The 18,267-nt window shown below is 39.8% G+C and overlaps 1 protein-coding gene across 1 annotated transcript in view; it reads left to right on the top strand.

Annotated features, from left to right (window-relative positions):
* LOC127651148 (complement C3-like) overlaps positions 1-15,260 on the top strand; it is a 59,421-nt gene extending 44,161 nt beyond the window's left edge. Inside the window, exons 34-41 of the mRNA XM_052136849.1 lie at positions 2,776-2,866; positions 3,401-3,490; positions 4,259-4,364; positions 4,494-4,586; positions 13,518-13,598; positions 13,723-13,806; positions 14,787-14,922; positions 15,061-15,260. Of these exons, the coding sequence (XP_051992809.1) occupies positions 2,776-2,866; positions 3,401-3,490; positions 4,259-4,364; positions 4,494-4,586; positions 13,518-13,598; positions 13,723-13,806; positions 14,787-14,922; positions 15,061-15,202 (823 nt within the window). The 3' untranslated portion in view covers positions 15,203-15,260. The remainder of the gene's footprint in view (positions 1-2,775; positions 2,867-3,400; positions 3,491-4,258; positions 4,365-4,493; positions 4,587-13,517; positions 13,599-13,722; positions 13,807-14,786; positions 14,923-15,060) is intronic.
* The last annotated feature ends 3,007 nt before the right edge of the window (positions 15,261-18,267 follow it).

Raw genomic sequence — 18,267 nt, 5'->3', positions numbered from 1 at the left:
GGGTAAGAAACAGAACTATGTTTATCCATCCATCCATCTTCAACCACTTATCTGAAGTTGGGTCACGGGGGCAGCCGCTCTAGCAGGGGGCCTCAAACTTCCCTATCCCGAGCCATATTAACCAGCTCTGACTGGGGGACCCCGAGGCGTTCCCAGGCCAGTGTGGAGATGTAATCTCTCCACCTAATCCTGGGTCTTCCCCGAGGCCTCCTCCCAGCTGGACGTGCCTGAAACACCTCCCTAGGGAGGCGGCCAGGGGGCATCCTTATCAGATGCCCAAACCACCTCAACTGACTCCTTTCGAAGTATAGGAGCAGCAGCTCTACTCCGAGCTCCTCACGGATGACTGAGCTCCTCACCCTATCTCTAAGGGAGAAACCCGCCACCCTTCTGAGGAAACCCATTTCGGCCGCTTGTACTCGCGACCTAGTTCTTTCGGTCATGACCCAGCCTTCATGACCATAGGTGAGGGTAGGAACAAAAATTGACCGGTAGATCGAGAGCTTTGCCTTCCGGCTCAGCTCCTTATCAGATGCCCAAACCACCTCAACTGACTCCTTTCGAAGTATAGGAGCAGCAGCTCTACTCCGAGCTCCTCACGGATGACTGAGCTCCTCACCCTATCTCTAAGGGAGAAACCCGCCACCCTTCTGAGGAAACCCATTTCGGCCGCTTGTACTCGCGACCTAGTTCTTTCGGTCATGACCCAGCCTTCATGACCATAGGTGAGGGTAGGAACAAAAATTGACCGGTAGATCGAGAGCTTTGCCTTCCGGCTCAGCTCTCTTTTCATGACAACGGTGCAATAGAGCGAGTGCAATACCGCCCCCGCTGCTCGATTCTCCGGCCAACCTCCCACTCCATTGTCCTATCACTCATGAACAAGACCCTGGAGGTACTTGAACTCCTTCACTTGGGGAAATACCTCCTTCCCTACCTGGTAATCCTAATCCCAGCTGCTAATCCTCATCCTAGCCGCTTCACACTCGACTTCCAAGCGATCCAGTGAGAGCTGAAGGTCATGGACCGATGATGACATGAAGATAACATCATCTGCAAAAATTAGCGATCCCCACCCCAACTACGCCTTGATAACCTGTCCATGAATATCACAAACAGGATTGGTGACAAAGTGCAGCCTTGGCGGAGACCATCCCCCACATGGAACGGACTCGACTTCGTGCCGTGGACCTGGACACAGCTCTCGCTTTGGACATACAGGGATTGGATCGCCCTAAGAAGGGCCCCCCACCCCGTACTCCCGCAGCACCTCCCAGCAGTCCCTTTTTGAAAAGGGGAACCACCACCCCGTTCTGCCACTCCTTTACCACTTCTGGCACTGTCCAAGATTTCCATGCAATTTTGAAGAGACATGTCATCCATGACACCCCCTCCACATCCATTTTGGAGTTGTTTGACTACCTCAGTGAACTCCCCCAGGGAAATAGAATCTGATCCCCCATCAGCCTCCGGCTCTCCCTCTAGCATAGAGGGTGTGTTGGGATTTAGGTGTTCTTCAAAGTGTTCCTTCCACCACCTAATAATCTCCTCGGATGAGGTCAACAGATTCCCATTTTTGCTGTATACAGCTTGGATGGTTCCCCGTTTCCCCCTCCTAAGGTGGCAGATGGTTTTCCAGAAGCACTTTGGTGAGGACCAAAAGTCCTTCTCCATTGCTTCTCCAAACTTTTCCCACACCCACTGCTTTGCCTCCCTCACGGCCGAGGCCGCAGCCCTTTGGGCCTGTCGGTACCTTGCAACTGCCTCCGGGACAACAAATCCATGAAGGCCTCTTTCTTCAGTCAGATGGCTTCCCTGACCACCAGTGTCCACCACAGCTCTGCCCCTCTCTTCACCTGAGTGTCCAAAACATATGGCCTCAGATCCGATGACACAATTACAAATTCGATCATCGACCTTCGGCCTAAGGTGCTCTGGTACCACGTAGACTTATGAGCATCCTTATGTTCGAACATGGTGTTTGTTATAGATAATCCATGACTAACACAGAAGTCTAATAACAAACATCCACTCGAGTTCAGATCGGGGAGGCCGTTCCTCCCAATTACGCCTTTCCAGATGTCACTGTCATTTCTCCTGTGCGTGTTGAAGTCACCCAGCATCACTATGGAGTCCCCTACTGGGGCCCTATTCAGGACTCCATTCAGGGTCTCCAAAAAGGCCGAATACTCTGAACTGCTGTTCGGTGCATATGCACAGACAACAGTCAGAGTAAGGGTCCGGGTGTGTATAATCACGACTCGGCCCCGCCCTCCGCCCTGCCAAACTATCCCTTTTAGCTGTCACAGAATCACAAACGCAAACAGACGTACACAAGAACATATTCCATGTTTTAAATGTGTAAGGAAAAAGTATTTTAGAAATGCGTAACCCAAAACAACTTATGGAAAAGTACAGCACCTAATTTAATTGAAAGTCAGTAACTGTAATCTGATTACAAGCATTTTAATTGTAATGTGTTACACATACTTTGTAATAAGATCACATCCAACACTGGTCAAGAAGGGCATTTTGACCAAAAATTGAATTTGACCATTCACACCCGCAGCCGCATTTACCACGTGACATGATCGCTGTTCACATGAAGACACAAAGTTTGCCCCAAATCATTCCGGGCTATCCAGAAGAGTGTTTGCACACTGCATGTTGGTACATGCTTCATTCACACAAATGCAGACTGGATGGATCCAAAGTGGATGGAGCAAAACTATTATTAACCTGTAAAGAACTTTTGTCATTGATTTGTCTTTACAGCTACAAAAGCCAGACAAATGATGCCACCATGACAATTGTGGATATCGGCTTACTGACTGGGTATAAAGTGGATGAAGGAGATCTTGAAGCGGTAATGTGATGATAAACTGATGCAATGATGCTTCAAGTCTGAATAGAACGAATCAATTGCTCTAGATTCCAGTTTGCTCTTTGTGGAACAGCTTACACTGTATGTACAATGAGATTCAAAAGTCCACATTGAACACCTGCTGTTGAAGATACAACTTAAACATGGAAATAAGCAAAGTTTGAGGATTTTGAAAAATGTAGGTCTCTAATAAAACAAGCAAATTTGTGACACTGACCATGTTAACTCTGTACAAAAGGTCAGATTTTCAAACTGATTTCCTTTTCCTTCCAAAGCAAAAGAGAGACATACCAAAATCCATGCTAATTTTACAATAATACTGTTCCCTCAAATTGTTATACTGATAAGATAATTTAGTGGAAAGAACTGTAATAGTTCTGTAGAAAATAGCAAATAATTGCATTAATAATTCAGACCTCGCTGTATATTCAAGAGGAATAATGCAAAATATAAGACATCAAAATGAACAACATTGGATCATATCATTTATTGACTTTTCTTTTTTTGTACTTTCAGTTAGCCACAGGGAAGGATCGTACTATTCAGAAATTTGAGATGGACAAAGAGCTCTCGGAGCGAGGATCCCTCATCATCTACTTAGATAAGGTATTTCAGCCGATTGTGTTGTCAGATGTCTAAAGCAACACTGAAAGAGAATTTAAAAGAAAGCACTTTGGTTTATAGCACAGCATTGTTGAATTCTTGATTCTGATTGGTTGACAGAAGTTCTGATGTGTTGAGTAATTCTCCATAACTGCACGGCTTTGAAGTAGTTTCAGGTTGAAACAATCTTTCCGAATGTCTTAAACGTTCCAAATGGATGAAATTTCCATGAGACATACAGGTTACTATAGCAACAATGGTAATGGCGGCTTGGGCTGTTTCTAAGCAAGATCATTTATTGGTGGCGTTTTAGGGACTAAAACCTAAAAAATGTCTCAAGAAACATGTACATATGTTAACAATTTTATTATCCATGTAATTAACTCAGAACCATTGAATTACTGTTTCAAGTTTGAAGAAGTTTGCCTCGTGCTGAAGCCGCATTTCCACCTCTGGAGTTCCTTTTTTCCCCCCAATAATTCAATGATCCATAGTCAATGATTCCTTGCTTACTAGCAAATAAAAGACTTTTGAGGGAGTGATGAGCTTAATCAGGGATTTGGCTTCATATAAAAGATGACTTAGATCATGAAATTATTTCTGAATTGATTTATAATTAATGCATAAAGAGTTTCTTCAGAAGCAAATGATAAACTTCTATTTTAGATTTCAAGATATAAAAAGGTTTGTATATGGTACAAAGTTTTATTTTGGAAAGTATTGGAAATAATTTCTGCTGTTATAAATTTGCTTTGATTTCGGTGTTATTAGGTTTCTCATAAAGAGCATGAAAGGATTTCCTTCAAAATACACAAGATGAATAATGTGGGTTTACTTCAACCTGCTGCAGTGACTGTGTATGAATATTACTCTCCAGGTAATCTGCTGGCACATACATTATAAATTATACTATATTATGTTATATTATATAGTTTGTTGTTTATGGATGATCCAATGCTATATTCTATACCCACCTCTCTTTCATGAAACCCATGTGTTTTCTTAGATGCACGCTGTACAAAGTTCTACCACCCTGAAAAGAAAGATGGCGCTCTAACCCGACTGTGCTTAAACAAGGAAATATGTCAGTGTGCAGAAGGTATTGTAACCCAGAAACAGTGCTAGAGGGACACTTCAGTGCAAAAGTTTAAAGGGGTCATGTCTTTTTGTAGCATTTAGACAGTGTCATTGCAAAAAGAGTTTAATGACCATTTTCCATTTGGGTATTAATATAGTTTGCTCTAGAGTTAGACCGATATATCGGTTTTACTGAGTAATCTGTGCTGATAGTTGCTTTTTGGCAACTATAGGTTATCGAAAAAAATCCATGCAGATAGTTTCTTTCTTCTGCTGTGTTCCTCTATAACAAAAATGTGGAAAAATACACAAAATCCTGGTGAATATAAAAGATATATAAAGCAGCTCAGCAAGTAAATTTGACTACCACCCCTGGAGTTCGAATATAGGGTGTGCTGAGTGCCTCAAACCAGGTCTCCTAAATAACCAAATTGCTAGCAAACCTATCGGTTCACATGTGGCAACCTCCTCATGGTCGCGATTAGTGGTTCTTGCTCTCAATGGGGCGTGTTGTAAGTCATGCGTGGATTGTGGAGAGTAGCATGAGCCTCCGCATGCTGTGAGTCTCTGTGGTGTCATGCACAACGAGTCACGAGATAAGATGTGCGGATTGACGTCTCAGAAGTGCTCCGCCACCCGGATTGAGTAACCACGCCACCGCGAGGACCTAGTAATAGTGGGAATTGGGCATGCCAAATACTTTAATGTAGACCATTGTAATCTAATCAAGTCTCCGTCAATTTAAAATAAGAGTCCTCTGTGAAAATCAGGCTCGTTTATAGTTTCTGCTTTATGCACCAAATCCCAATTTTCTTATGGTAATTTTCTGTAGTTTTGTTGCAGAAGAAACTGAATCTTGTATTTTATTCTTGTAGCCTCCATGTCTTTAGCCGTCAAAGTAAGAAAAGACAAAGTTTTTTAGCATTGTAAAGTAACTTAAAAACGATGGGCTGATTAATTTGTTGTCTGCCTTTTCCACCACCTTATAGTATCTACAAAATCCACCATCTGTCGACCTCTAGTTTGCACTATCCCATCATTTAATATGAACTTCTTTGCAAAGCTGCATTACATTGTGACAGATTCATGAAAAAAAAAATGTTAAGATGATCAGGGACCTTGAGAAAATATATATATATTTTTTTTTTTTTCACTTTTATTTTTAATTTTTGATTTACAGGATGAACAATTAAAGCAAAAACAATATTAACAGAAGGGAGGAGAAGGAATTATGCATAAATACATCGCAGATGTATGTTACATAGCATAGACAGCTTTATACTTATACAACTTTATACGGCCCCGGGGCCATTACAATATCCACGCATATTCTCAAATATAAATCATCGTATACCTGTATTCCTAAAATTATATGTATGCACTAACCCCCCTATAAAAAATAAATAAATAAATAAAAGAAAGAAGGAAAGAAAAAGAAACACTGAACAACAAAGCCAAACTGGTGAGGTTAACCATTCTAATAGCCATTACTGTTTACTTAGTTAAAGATGTCTTTACATTCTTTATATATCAACCACTTTTCCCAGTCCCTTTTAAAAGCACCTTTTTTCATCTTTAAAATATAAGTAACTTCTTCCATATCCATGATTTCTTCAATAATTCCAAACCATTGTTTACACTTCAAAGTCGTATCTTTAAGCCAGTTCCTAGTTATAGTTTTTTTTGCAAGCCGCAAGAAGGATCTTACATAAGTATTGATCACTTTTAGGGACTATGCCTTTAATATTTCCCATTAGTAGAAACAAAGAGGTTCTAGGTATTTTAAATCCAAACACTTCCGACATAACTACCTGCACATCGTCCCAAAAAGACTGAATTTTCTCACAACTCCAAAAAATGTGTGTGTGATCCGCTTCTAACTGTCCACACTGCCTCCAGCAAGCTTGTTGTCCGGAGACTTGTTTGTTTCTGATCTTAGGTGTTATAAAGAAGCGGATAAGGCACTTCCAGCAAAACTCCCTCCATATTTGTGAACTGGTAGTAGTTTGGTGTATTGACCACAAGTCATACCAATCCGTTTCTGTTAATTCAATCTTTAGTTCTTTATCCCATTTCAATTTTATATATAATGTAGAGGAGGGGCCGCTACACATCAACACTTCATACAAATAAGAAATTATTCTAGGTAGTGTATGCTCATAGGCGTCCATCATCATTTTAGTAAGGGGATGGATATGATTTACTTTAACTTTCCTTTTTTTGTTGTAGTAATCCCTTAACTGGAAGTATCTAAATAAATCCTGATTTCTTATTCCAAAGTTCTCCTTTAAGTCCTGGAAACTTCTAATTTCACCCTCTGTAATTACACAGCACAATGCTGTTATTCCCCTATCCCTCCATTGTTGAAATATTGGGTCATCCCTTCCTGGCTTAAATTCCTCATCATGAGTCACCCACCCAAGTATTCCAATTTCTTTCTCCAATTTGAATTGTTTAACAATAGAATGCCATACCTTCCAGGGTTTCCCGCAGAAAATGTGTTAGTTAAGGTGGTGGGTGGTGGTGGTGGCGGGGGGTTATGGGAAATTATTGATATTGCACTCTTTAGCAGTAGCACTTGTGCAATTCTACATATCCCTTTTCCTTAGTTCCGTGGTTCTCCAATTTTTTAGAGTGCCGTAACCCTCTTCCACTTCGACTGCAGTCACACCTTTTCCATTAAGGGACAATATTTTGCTCCCTTTAATCAATTTTCCCATTTCATTTTTTACCTTTGTAATACCTTTAAAAAAATAAATAATGCCTTAAATAAAACAATGTTCAATAAATAGGCAATGTTAAAATCGTTTGATATTAATAAAAGTATTATATAAATATAAATATATATAAATAATATACTTTTATAAAATAAAAAATATTATATAAAAGTATATTAAAATCGCCAGTAGGTGGCGGTAACTCATTGTCTTTATGTGTGAGTCATCGAGTCATTCATTGAATCTCACGATTCGTTCAAAGCCACAGATTTCATTGCAAAATAGAGCAATAAGCCTGACTATACTGTTTTAAATGTAGTAAAATCACTTAATGTTACCCTTTTGTTTTGTTTTTTAACTGTTGTATAAAATTAATGTCACATTTGAAATCGTGTGGATATTCGGGAAACATTGCATCAACATTAAAAACACCGCTGGGATATCAGCCTGCATTTTGTTCAGCACAAACAGCGTAAGCGCTCGTGACAGAACACAGGCCGACTGAATGACACTTCAATTTAAGTTGACAATCTCAAATGAAGATTGCTGAACTCCAGCTCGTCTGTGTTTACAGATCATCCGCGCTTCTTGCGTTAGAGCGCGCGCGCATGATTGCCAGATACTATTGAAAAGACCGGGTAGAAAACATGTTCTTTTAACAGAAAAGCTCTGATTTGGGGTTTAAATTATTGAATTCTGGCATTAAACTGAAACGTTCCCATTTCAGACGACAAACTACGCTTGGCTACTATAGTTTAGCAACTTACGTCTTATCTCGCACTTCGCAAATTCGCGCTGTGAACATAAAGCCCGCCGCCTTTGATTTGATTGGTCATCTCAAATATTCTGACATTGACGAGCAGTGACAGACCAATGAGGCTCAGATGAACACACACACACACACACACACACACACACACACACACTCGGTGCCGCTGCGGAAGAACGCGCTGATAACAAGACTGAAGGGGACACGAAGGCTTATCACATATTTAAAGATGGAAAGGGAGAAAACAGGACAGAGTAACACGGCGAATATCGCTCATATATATATTTTTTGACGACGTAGTTAAGGCGGCAGGCGTGTGTTGTTTAGGCGGCCGCCTTAGTTACAAAGTGCTGCGGGAAACCCTGCCTTCAATGAGAATGTTGTTATTGGGTCCAGTTTGTCTTTAATATATCCATGGATTTTACTCTCCCCTATAAGTGACTGAACTTGAAGATCTTGTATATGTGTTTCTATGTTTTTCCACTTGGCTATGTAACTAGAGGTGCACCAATATAAGATGGGACGCAACTGTGCTGCACAGTAATCATTTTTAAGATTTGGAAGAGCCATGCCACCTTTCTCTCTAGATAATTGGAGTGTTGAAAAGCGCACTCTGGGTCTTTTACCCCCCCATATATACCTGGATATTATTTTGTCCCATTCAAAGAATTGCTTTGGTGGGATTTCCACTGGGAGGGATTGAAACAAATACAGCAGGTGCGGTAAGACATTCATTTTTATTCCTTTTATCCTATCACTGAAGCTCATGGGATACGTGGACCACCTCTCAATGTCACTCTTTATATTATTAGTAATTGAATCGTAATTGGCCCTATACAGTTTTGTTAAGTCTTTAGTTATATTTATACCTAGGTATTTTATACATTTTGCGTCCCAATTTATGTCATAGTTTAGTTTGAGTTGCGTGTTTGGTTTACAATTAAGCATAAGAATTTGAGTTTTTGTTACATTTAATTTGTATCCAGCATATTCATTAAATTGCTCTAATACTTGCATAAGGTTTATGAAATGTTTTTTGGGTTCAGCTAAATAGATCATAACATCATCTGCAAAAAGACAAATTTTATGTTCAATGCCGTTAATTTTGACCCCTGGAATCAACAAGTGTTGTCTGATTAATTGAGCCAGTGGCTCTATATAGATGGCAAATAGAGAGGGACTAAGACAGCAACCCTGTCTAGTTCCTCTTTCAAGGAGGAATCTCTCTGATAGAGACCCATTTACTCTTACTCTAGCTGTTGGGTTCTGATATAATGACTTGATACACTGGACAGATTTGTCATTAAAACCCAACTTTTCTAATGCTAAGTAAAGAAATTCCCAGTTGACCCTGTCGAAGGCCTTCTCTGCATCAAGACTGATTAGGCCTATAGGTAGTTTATTTCGATGAGCCCTATCTATTATATGGAGAGTTCTTCTTATATTGTCGTATGTTTGTCGACCTTTAACAAAACCTGTTTGGTCTTCATCTATCAAGTCTGGTAAGAACAATTGTATTCTGGATGCCAAGATAGAACTAAAAATGTTATAGTCTGTATTAAGAAGTGATATGGGTCTATAGTTTTGACAATGTTCCCTGTCTTTTTTCTCCTTTGGGATAACAGAAATGATAGCCTCTTTCCACGATGGAGGAGTTTTCCCTTCTTTTATGACCCAATTGAACGTGTCCCTTAGTAATGGCATCAGTTCTTTGTAGCAAGTTCTATACCACTCTGAAGGGAAACCATCGCTCCCTGGTGATTTGCCTGATTTTAATTTGCCCATGACCTGTTGTAGTTCCTCAGTGGTTATTTCTGCAGTTAGACTTTTATTTTGTACTTCACCAATAGAGGGCATATCTAATGTATTAAGGAATTCTTGTATTTTGGTTCCATTCATACCAGAGGTCTGTTTGTATAATTCTTCATAGTACTTCTTAAATATATTTCTAATATCTGTTGGTTCGGATTTAATTTGATTCGTTTTGGGGTCTCGTACTTTGGAGATTAAATTATCAGTCTGTTGCTTCCGCATTCGTCTTGCCAATAATTTAAGTGCTCTCGGTCCTGATTCATAGTAAGTTTGTTTCACGAATCTAGCCTTTTTCTCCACTTCTGACTGCAACAAGCTGTTAATTTCCTTTCTCAATTCTCCCATTTGAGCCACCACCTCTTTATTTGATTTATGTTTATGTTTTAACTCCAATTGTTTTAATTCTGAAATAAGTTTCTCATAATGAGCTATCCTTTCTTTTTTGAAAGTGCTTGTAATAGCTATTAATTTTCCTCGAATCACTGCTTTTAGTGCATCCCATAGTATAGAGGGGTCTACCTCTCCATTGTTATTTTCTTCTAAGTATCTTTTTATTTCTATTCGGATTTGCTCAACTATTGATTTATTATTTAATATTCCTAGATTTAATCTCCACAACGTGTTCCTTTTTTCCTCTCCCAGAGAAATCTTCATATAAATAGCATTATGGTCCGATACGTCAGATACCCCAATACCACAATTCTGTATGCGGTGTCTGTTTTCTACTTGTAAGAGAAAATAATCTATTCTAGAATACACAGAATGCGTGGCAGAGTAGTGACTATAATCCTTCTCTAATGGGTGTAATTCCCTCCAGACATCAATTAGGCCCATTTCTGTACATATGTGATTCATGAATTTTGTTATATGTTTTTTGTTTCTTTTATGGCTTGTAGTATCCAGGTCATGGTTAAGCACTATGTTTAGGTCCCCTCCACATATACCAACCCCCTCCATCTCCTCCGCCACAATATCAAATAGTACTTTGAAATATTGTTTATTGCTTTCCGGTGGGGCATAAAAATTTATCAAAGTTATCATGCTATTATTAATTGTTCCTTTGACAATAACATATCTCCCTTCTTTATCCTTTACTTCTTTGTGACAATCAATGTTGACACCTTTTGGAATTAAGATAATGACCCCTCTCTTACGATGGTTTGGACATGAACTATAAAATATATTTTTAAAACCAAATTTTTTCAGTTTTTCATGTTCCTCATTCGATAAATGTGTTTCTTGCAGAAAATAAATATGTTTCTTTTCCTTTTTCAATTTGGCTATAACTTTAGCTCTTTTGGCTGGGTTCCCTAGTCCATTAACATTCAAAGACATTATCTCAATGTCTCTCTCCTGCATTCAACTATCTCTATAACAATCATTGTATAATGATAACCCCACTGGCAAACATTTGAACAAGTACAAACTACTAAACAACTTTTACATAAACCAAAACATATTAGATTAACTGAAAGGATATCAACTGACCTCCAGATGGGAATGATTACCCATAACTTAGGGTTTTGAGTCACTGTCTCCATAGAGAGGGAAAGCCTCAGCTGCACTGAGGGCCCCCTTCTAGATATGAGATGTAGTCTGTAAAATGTTTTTGCACCCATACTAGATATATTTTCTTCATTGTCCACGTCTCCCCTAAGTCAATGCATGTTCACAAACGCCTCTCACTGTATTATTGAATTGTTCTAAATTACGGTCATCGCGCAACATTGTTTCCCCTTAACCCCTTATGTATTAGTCCCTTATTCACGTCGTCATATAGAGGGTTTCTTACTAATTCACCGTGTTTGTCAGCCGAAAATCCTCCAGCCGTTTCCGTGCTCTTCTGCTTGCCTCCGCTCTCCGTTCTCTGCCGACCCGTTGCCATGCTAAACTTTTCCGTGCCTCGAGTCGTTCCAGTAACGTTATTGGGCCGGCTGCATCTTCAGAATCCGTCACTTTATATCCTCTATCATGCAAGTCTTTCTCCACTTCGTGGTATGTTTTTACTCCATTATCCCAGTGAACTCTCATCTTTGTAAATGGAGTCTGAAATCGAATCCCCGCTTCTTTCAAAATTTTCTTGGCTTTAACATATGACTTGCGTTGCTGCACCACAGCCGAGGTGTAATCATGGTCGAAGAAAATCCTCCGCTCTCCAAGTGTGATTATTTTCTTTTCCCAGGCTCTTCTCAGGACTTTCTCCTTCGTGTTATACTGTAGGAAATTCACCACGATGGCCCTCGTTGGTTGATCTGTTTTAGGTTTCGGCGCCAGAGCCTTGTGCGCCCGCTGAATTTGACAGTCGGTTTCAATGTCAAGTTTACTCCGGATAATTTCTTCGACGAACTGAGTAACAGACCCCTTCTCGGCCTCTTCTGGCACTCCGAAAATCCGCAGGTTATTTCTTCTGGACCGCGACTCAAGGTCCACCAATTTTTCCATCATCTTTTTGTGTTCTTGTATGAAGTCGTGTAGTAGACCATCAGTCTCGGTGCTCCAGCACTCCATTTCTTCAACACGCGACAAGGTGGCCTCAGCTTTTGCATTTTGTTCCTTTATTTCTTGTGTTGTTGCCACGATTTTTTTATTTATGTCCTCTTTAAACTCCTCTAGCTCGCGTTTCATCTGGGTTTTGAGTTCATCTTTAAATGTCCCGAGCTCCGCTTTCAGCTCGCTGCGAAATTCCTGTATCTGCTTACTTATATCATTTAAACCCGCGCGCAGAGCATCTGAAGTTCCTCGGTCGCCATTTCCCTCTTTTTCTTGCATGCTGTCTTTCTCTATTCGTTTGGGATCTTTACCTTGCTTTTCGAGGTTTCTTTTAGCTTTAGATTTGTTACCTCCGCTCATCTCTCAGCACACGAAAATTCTCAACAAATATATATCGAGTTTAGCGGAGTTTTTAATCTGACTTAAGGGAGCTCACAGTTTAACCTGCCATCATGCTTCACTGCCCAACCGGAAGTCCAGAAAATAATTATTTAAAAAAATATTTCACACATTAGACAGAAAAGCAGCTGCTACCCCTCACCCAAGAACAGCACAACCTTCTGGATATCTAGAATATTATATTATCCTGGGATAAATCTGTTTGCAAAAAATAACGCCAAATTATTTAGGTCTGGTGACTTTGAGAGAAGCATTTATTTTAATTTTCTTGAGCATGTGTAACAATCATGTAACTATTGGCGAAGGCAAACTCACAACTAATTCACGCAATGAATGGAGCAGAACGCAGGAGTCTCGAAATGCATTTTAACAGTTGAAGATCTGTTTAACCTCACACACGGTCTAAAAATGCAACTGTCCTGTACAAGAGATGCTGAAAACACAGCGAAACATGGCACAGTGGTCAAAGACATCCATCTAGCGAATGTAGACATGGAAGACAAATGTTGGAAATTTGTTATTTTATATATATATATATATATATATATATATATATATATATATATATATATATATATATATATATATATGTGTGTGTTATATAATGTCTGTTATGTGTGTGTTATATAATGTCTGTTTTATATATATATATATATATATGTGTGTGTGTTATATAATGACTGTTATATGGCCCCTTTAAATGGAAAAAGTGGTATTGATTTTGGTGGTGATTATTGCAAGTGTGTTTCATCATCTCTTAACATAGAAAACTGCAGTTACCAGAAAAAAAACGATGTCAAAGAAGATTTGCGTTCGGATAAAGCCTGTGAAGGTGGCATGGATTATGGTAAACACATTACAAAATGACATACATACAAACTGTTTTTCATGACCGTCAAGCAATAAATGTTTTCATTCCACATTACTGATCTGGTGTAGATATTGAAATAGCACATTGTACTGTTTTACAGTTTATAAAGTCAAAGTGGTGAAAATGGATCTGTCACAACACTCAGACATCTATAAAATGAAGGTGGAGAAAGTCCTGAAAGAAGGTAAGTTTCATTTTTCTCTTGCGTTTACAATGTATGTGGAAATGTCTCTTTGTTGAGCATGTTACGTGCTTCTTCACCGGATTCCATAAAATGCAAGAAATTACACACAGATTCTCCTGGTCAGTCTTTCTCAGTCCTATTAGTCTTAAAGGGATAGTTCACTCACCAATGGTGTCATCATTTAATCACACCCAAAAATATTTTTTGTTATTCACTTTCCTTGTGTATTGATGGTCTCAGATGCAACCGATTTGAGGAATCACTACACCACCACGAGGACTTAGAGCGCATTGGGCATACCAAATTGGGGAGGAAAAATAAATTTGAACATATGTTTGCATCTCTGTGACAACTGAAGAATCACTAATGAGTCATTAGAAAGGAAAAATAGATTTGATTTGCATGTAGAGGAATTATAGCCTTTATTTTGAATTTGTTGTGCGGAAAAACAAAAACTTTGCTGTGAAAAATGTTTTCAGAAAATAACTAAAGTATCTAATAATGCAGAGTACGTTTGAGTGGTGGTGGTGTAGTGGGCTAAAGCACTGAATTGGTAATCAGAAGGTCGCTGGTTCAATCACCACAGCCACCACCATTGTGTACTTGAGCAAGACACTTAACTCCAGGTTGCTCTGGTGGGGATTGTCCCTGTAATAAGTGTAATAGACTTTGGATAAAAGCATCTGCCAAATGCATAAATGTAAATTTGCAGTGGATTATTTTTAAGTAATTGCCTAACATTCTGCTTTAAATCTCCTTCTGCATTCATATAGGTTTCATTATATTTCTTAAGTTTAAAGAACTGCATGTCTGCAAAGCAGGGACTTTTTTTTTATTTAATTATTGTTTTACTTACAAATGTATTGCTTGCTGTTTATAGCTTAGTTGAATAGTGATATTGCTGGATGCTAGGATTCTGCCTACGAGGCTAAATTACTTTACAACAGAATCGTTTTTTTAAGTACTGTACTGTCCTCTAGGCACTGAAGATGGTGTGGAAGGACAGGAAAGAGACTTTCTGGGTCATCCCAACTGCAGAGAATCTTTGTTATTACAAGAAGGAAAGTCGTACCTCATAATGGGCAAATCCATTGATCTGCCAAAGCTAGGAGGAAGGTAGGTGTCCACTGTGTGTCTCTTTTATGTGTTAAATAAATGATGGTTCATTTATTGAAAATGCTTAGATGGTTGTTTATACCCAAGTGTAACCAGCAAACTAAGTCAAGTTTTGTGTTCTACTTCTGTTGTTTTTAGAATACAGTACATCTTGGGTGATCAGACCTGGATTGAATACTGGCCAACAAGAGAGGAAAGTCAAACTGCACAGTACAGGAAATCGTACATCGGCATCAATACTCTCGAGAATAAGCTACAAAAAGAAGGATGCTCTACATAAATATATAACAAATGATTATATTACAGAAGATCAAACATATTCTCTCTTGCATACTATTCTTCAGTTGACTCTAAATAAAGTTTTTTTTAAATAATAATAATAATAATAATAATAATAATGTTTTGGCCAAAATACTTTATTATAATTTCATAATAAAAGTTAGTTGAACAAAAGTTTAAAATGTTGGTGTTTGACTCTTACTAGATAAAAGGTGGTGTAAAACCGTTAATTTTAAATATGAACACTAATATCTGCAGAAAACCTCAGAATATCTCGGCTCTTTTCATCCATTCAATGCAAGAAAAGTGTGGTCAGAACTTTGAAAGTTCAAACTTACATTTACATTTATGCATTTGGCAGATGCTTTTATCCAAAGCGACTTACAGTGCACTTATTACAGGGACAATCCCCCCGGAGCAACCTGGAGTTAAGTGCCTTGCTCAAGGACACAATGGTGGTGGCTGTGGGACTTGAACCAGCAACCTTCTGATTACCAGTTATGTGCTTAGACCACTACACCACCACCACCAACTTCCAGTGTCCATTGACTTGCATTGTGAGGACAAACAGAGGTGCACTTCTAAAAATGCCAAATGCAAAAGTCATTCACATCTGGGATGACATGAGGATGAGTAAACGATGAGAGAATTTTCTTTTTTGGGTGAACTGTTCGTTTAATGAATCTCAAGGACAGCTGAGTAAATAAAAGCAAAAGAGTTTTCCATTGAGGCCAAAGATAAAGATTAATAAATAAATACAGTTGAAATCAGAAGATTACATACACTTGTTGAAATCATTAAAACTCATTTTTTGAACCACTCCACAGATTTAATATAAGCAAACCATAGTTATAGCAAGTCGTTTAGGACATCTACTTTGTGTATGACAAGTAATTTTTCCTACAGTTCTTTACAGACAATTCACTTTTAATTGACTATATCAGTCCCAACTTCAAACTCAGTGCCTCTTTACTTGACAACATGAGAAAATCAAAAGAAATCAGCCAAGACCTCCACAAGTCTGGATCACACTTGGGAGCAATAAACTCTTGAAAGTACTACAATCATCAGTACAAACAATAGTATACAAGTATAAACACCATTGGAACATGCATCCATCATACCGCTCAGGAAGGAGACTCATTCTGTCTCCTAGAGATGAACGTAGTTTGGTGAGAAAAGTGCAAATCAATCCCAGAACAACTGCAAAGGACCTTGTGAAGATGCTGGAACGAACAGGTAGACAAGTATCTAAATCCACAGTAAAATGAGTCCTATATCGACATAACCCGATAGGCTGCTCAGCAAGGGAAAAAGCCACTGCTCCAAAACTGTATACAGTTTGCAAGTGCACATGTGGACAAAGATCTAACTTGGTCTGATGAAACAGAAAAGTAACTATGTGGCCATAATGACCATTGATATGTTTGGATGAAAAAGGGTGAGGCTTGCAAGCCAAAGAACACCATCCCAACTGTGAAACATGGGGGTGGCAGCATCATGTTTTGGGGGTGCTTTGCTGCAGGAGGGACTGGTGCACTTCACAAAATAGATGGAATCATGAGGAAGGAAAATTATGTGGATATATTGAAGCAACATCTCAAAACATCAGCCAGGAAGTTTAATAACAACATAATAATATTTAATAATAACAATTAACGTGTTACCATGGTGACACTATTTAATATATCAAATATCTGTTGACAATGTGATATCAGCGGTGTCTTGACATTATTCAAAATAATTTTTAAGCAATTCATGAAAAATAAAAGGGCTATTTCAAAGTCTGTTAAAAGTGCCACACTTCCTGCTGCCATTTGGTGGCACTATAATGGTGACCCATAACATCCACATCCATGTGATCAGCCCCATTTCCAAACATACAACTGAATTTTCATCAAAATCACAATGCAAAGAGAAGATACAAGGCACTCCCAGTATCCCATATTTTTCTTCTCCAAGTTGACATAGTTTTGATATCAAAATATCAAAAATCTATTTACAATTTAGCATCTACAATATATTGGCAGGATGTTGCATACATTTGGTGTTAGTCACATGAATCCCTTAGGAGTATTTAAAAGTTCAGAGCCTGAAGGCAGAGGGGGGCTGGACGTGATAAGCCAATGAAATGGCATCAACGACCCAGTGGAAGAGCCTTTGTTTGGAGACAGCGTTCCCTTTCCGCTGTCCACCGAAGCAGACAAAGAGCTGCTCAGAATGTCTAGAGCTCCGCGTGCGTTCCAAATAGGTACGCAAAGCAAGTACCGGACACAATAACGAAAGGACTGGGTCTGCCTCCTCCCGGGGCAGCGCTTGCAGATTCACTACCTGGTCTCTAAAGGGCGTGGTAGGAACCTTGGGCACGTAGCCCGGCCGCGGTCTTAGGATCACATATGACAGAGAATGCTTGCAAGTCCCCAACCCTCTTGATGGAGGCGAGTGTGATCAGCAGGGCCGGCTTGAGAGAGAGGGCCCTGAGTCCAACTGATTCCAGCGGCTCGAAGGGAGGTCTCTGGAGGCCCGCGAGGACCACTGAGAGATCCCAGGAGGGGAACAGGCTTGGCCGGGAGGGGTTTTACCTCCGGGCGCCTCTTAGGAACCTGGTGATTAAGTCGTGCTTGCCCAAATACTTACCGTCTACTGCATCATGCTGGGCCACGATGGCAGCGACGTACACCTTTAGGGTGGAAGGGGACAGCCTCCCCTCCAACCACTCCTGCAGAAATAAGAGCATTGACCTAACTGGCGTCGGGAGGCAAGGGTGCTTCCCGAGGCTCTAGTGCTTAGAAAAGACTCAAAACACTTTCCATGCTCCGCGCACCTGGCAGGGGCTTAGTGACTGAGGAGGAGGTCCGGTGTAGGCATCCTCTAGACTCATCAGAATCGGCCGGCCGGGGAACAGTCGTGGGGCTGAGGGTCCACGTCCAGCGTGCCGGAACTGTTGAAATCTGGCGGCAGAGTGCCGTGAGAATGGCATTTGCGGGCCAGGTGACCCAGAGACAAAAGGAAATAGCGGTGTTATTGAGAATGTGGCTAGGGGTGCGGCAAATGAAATTAATTCAA

This window comes from Xyrauchen texanus, chromosome 11 (assembly GCF_025860055.1).
Source record: "Xyrauchen texanus isolate HMW12.3.18 chromosome 11, RBS_HiC_50CHRs, whole genome shotgun sequence".
Classification (NCBI taxonomy): Eukaryota; Metazoa; Chordata; class Actinopteri; order Cypriniformes; family Catostomidae; genus Xyrauchen; species Xyrauchen texanus.
This window is presented reverse-complemented; position numbering and strand designations above follow the sequence as displayed.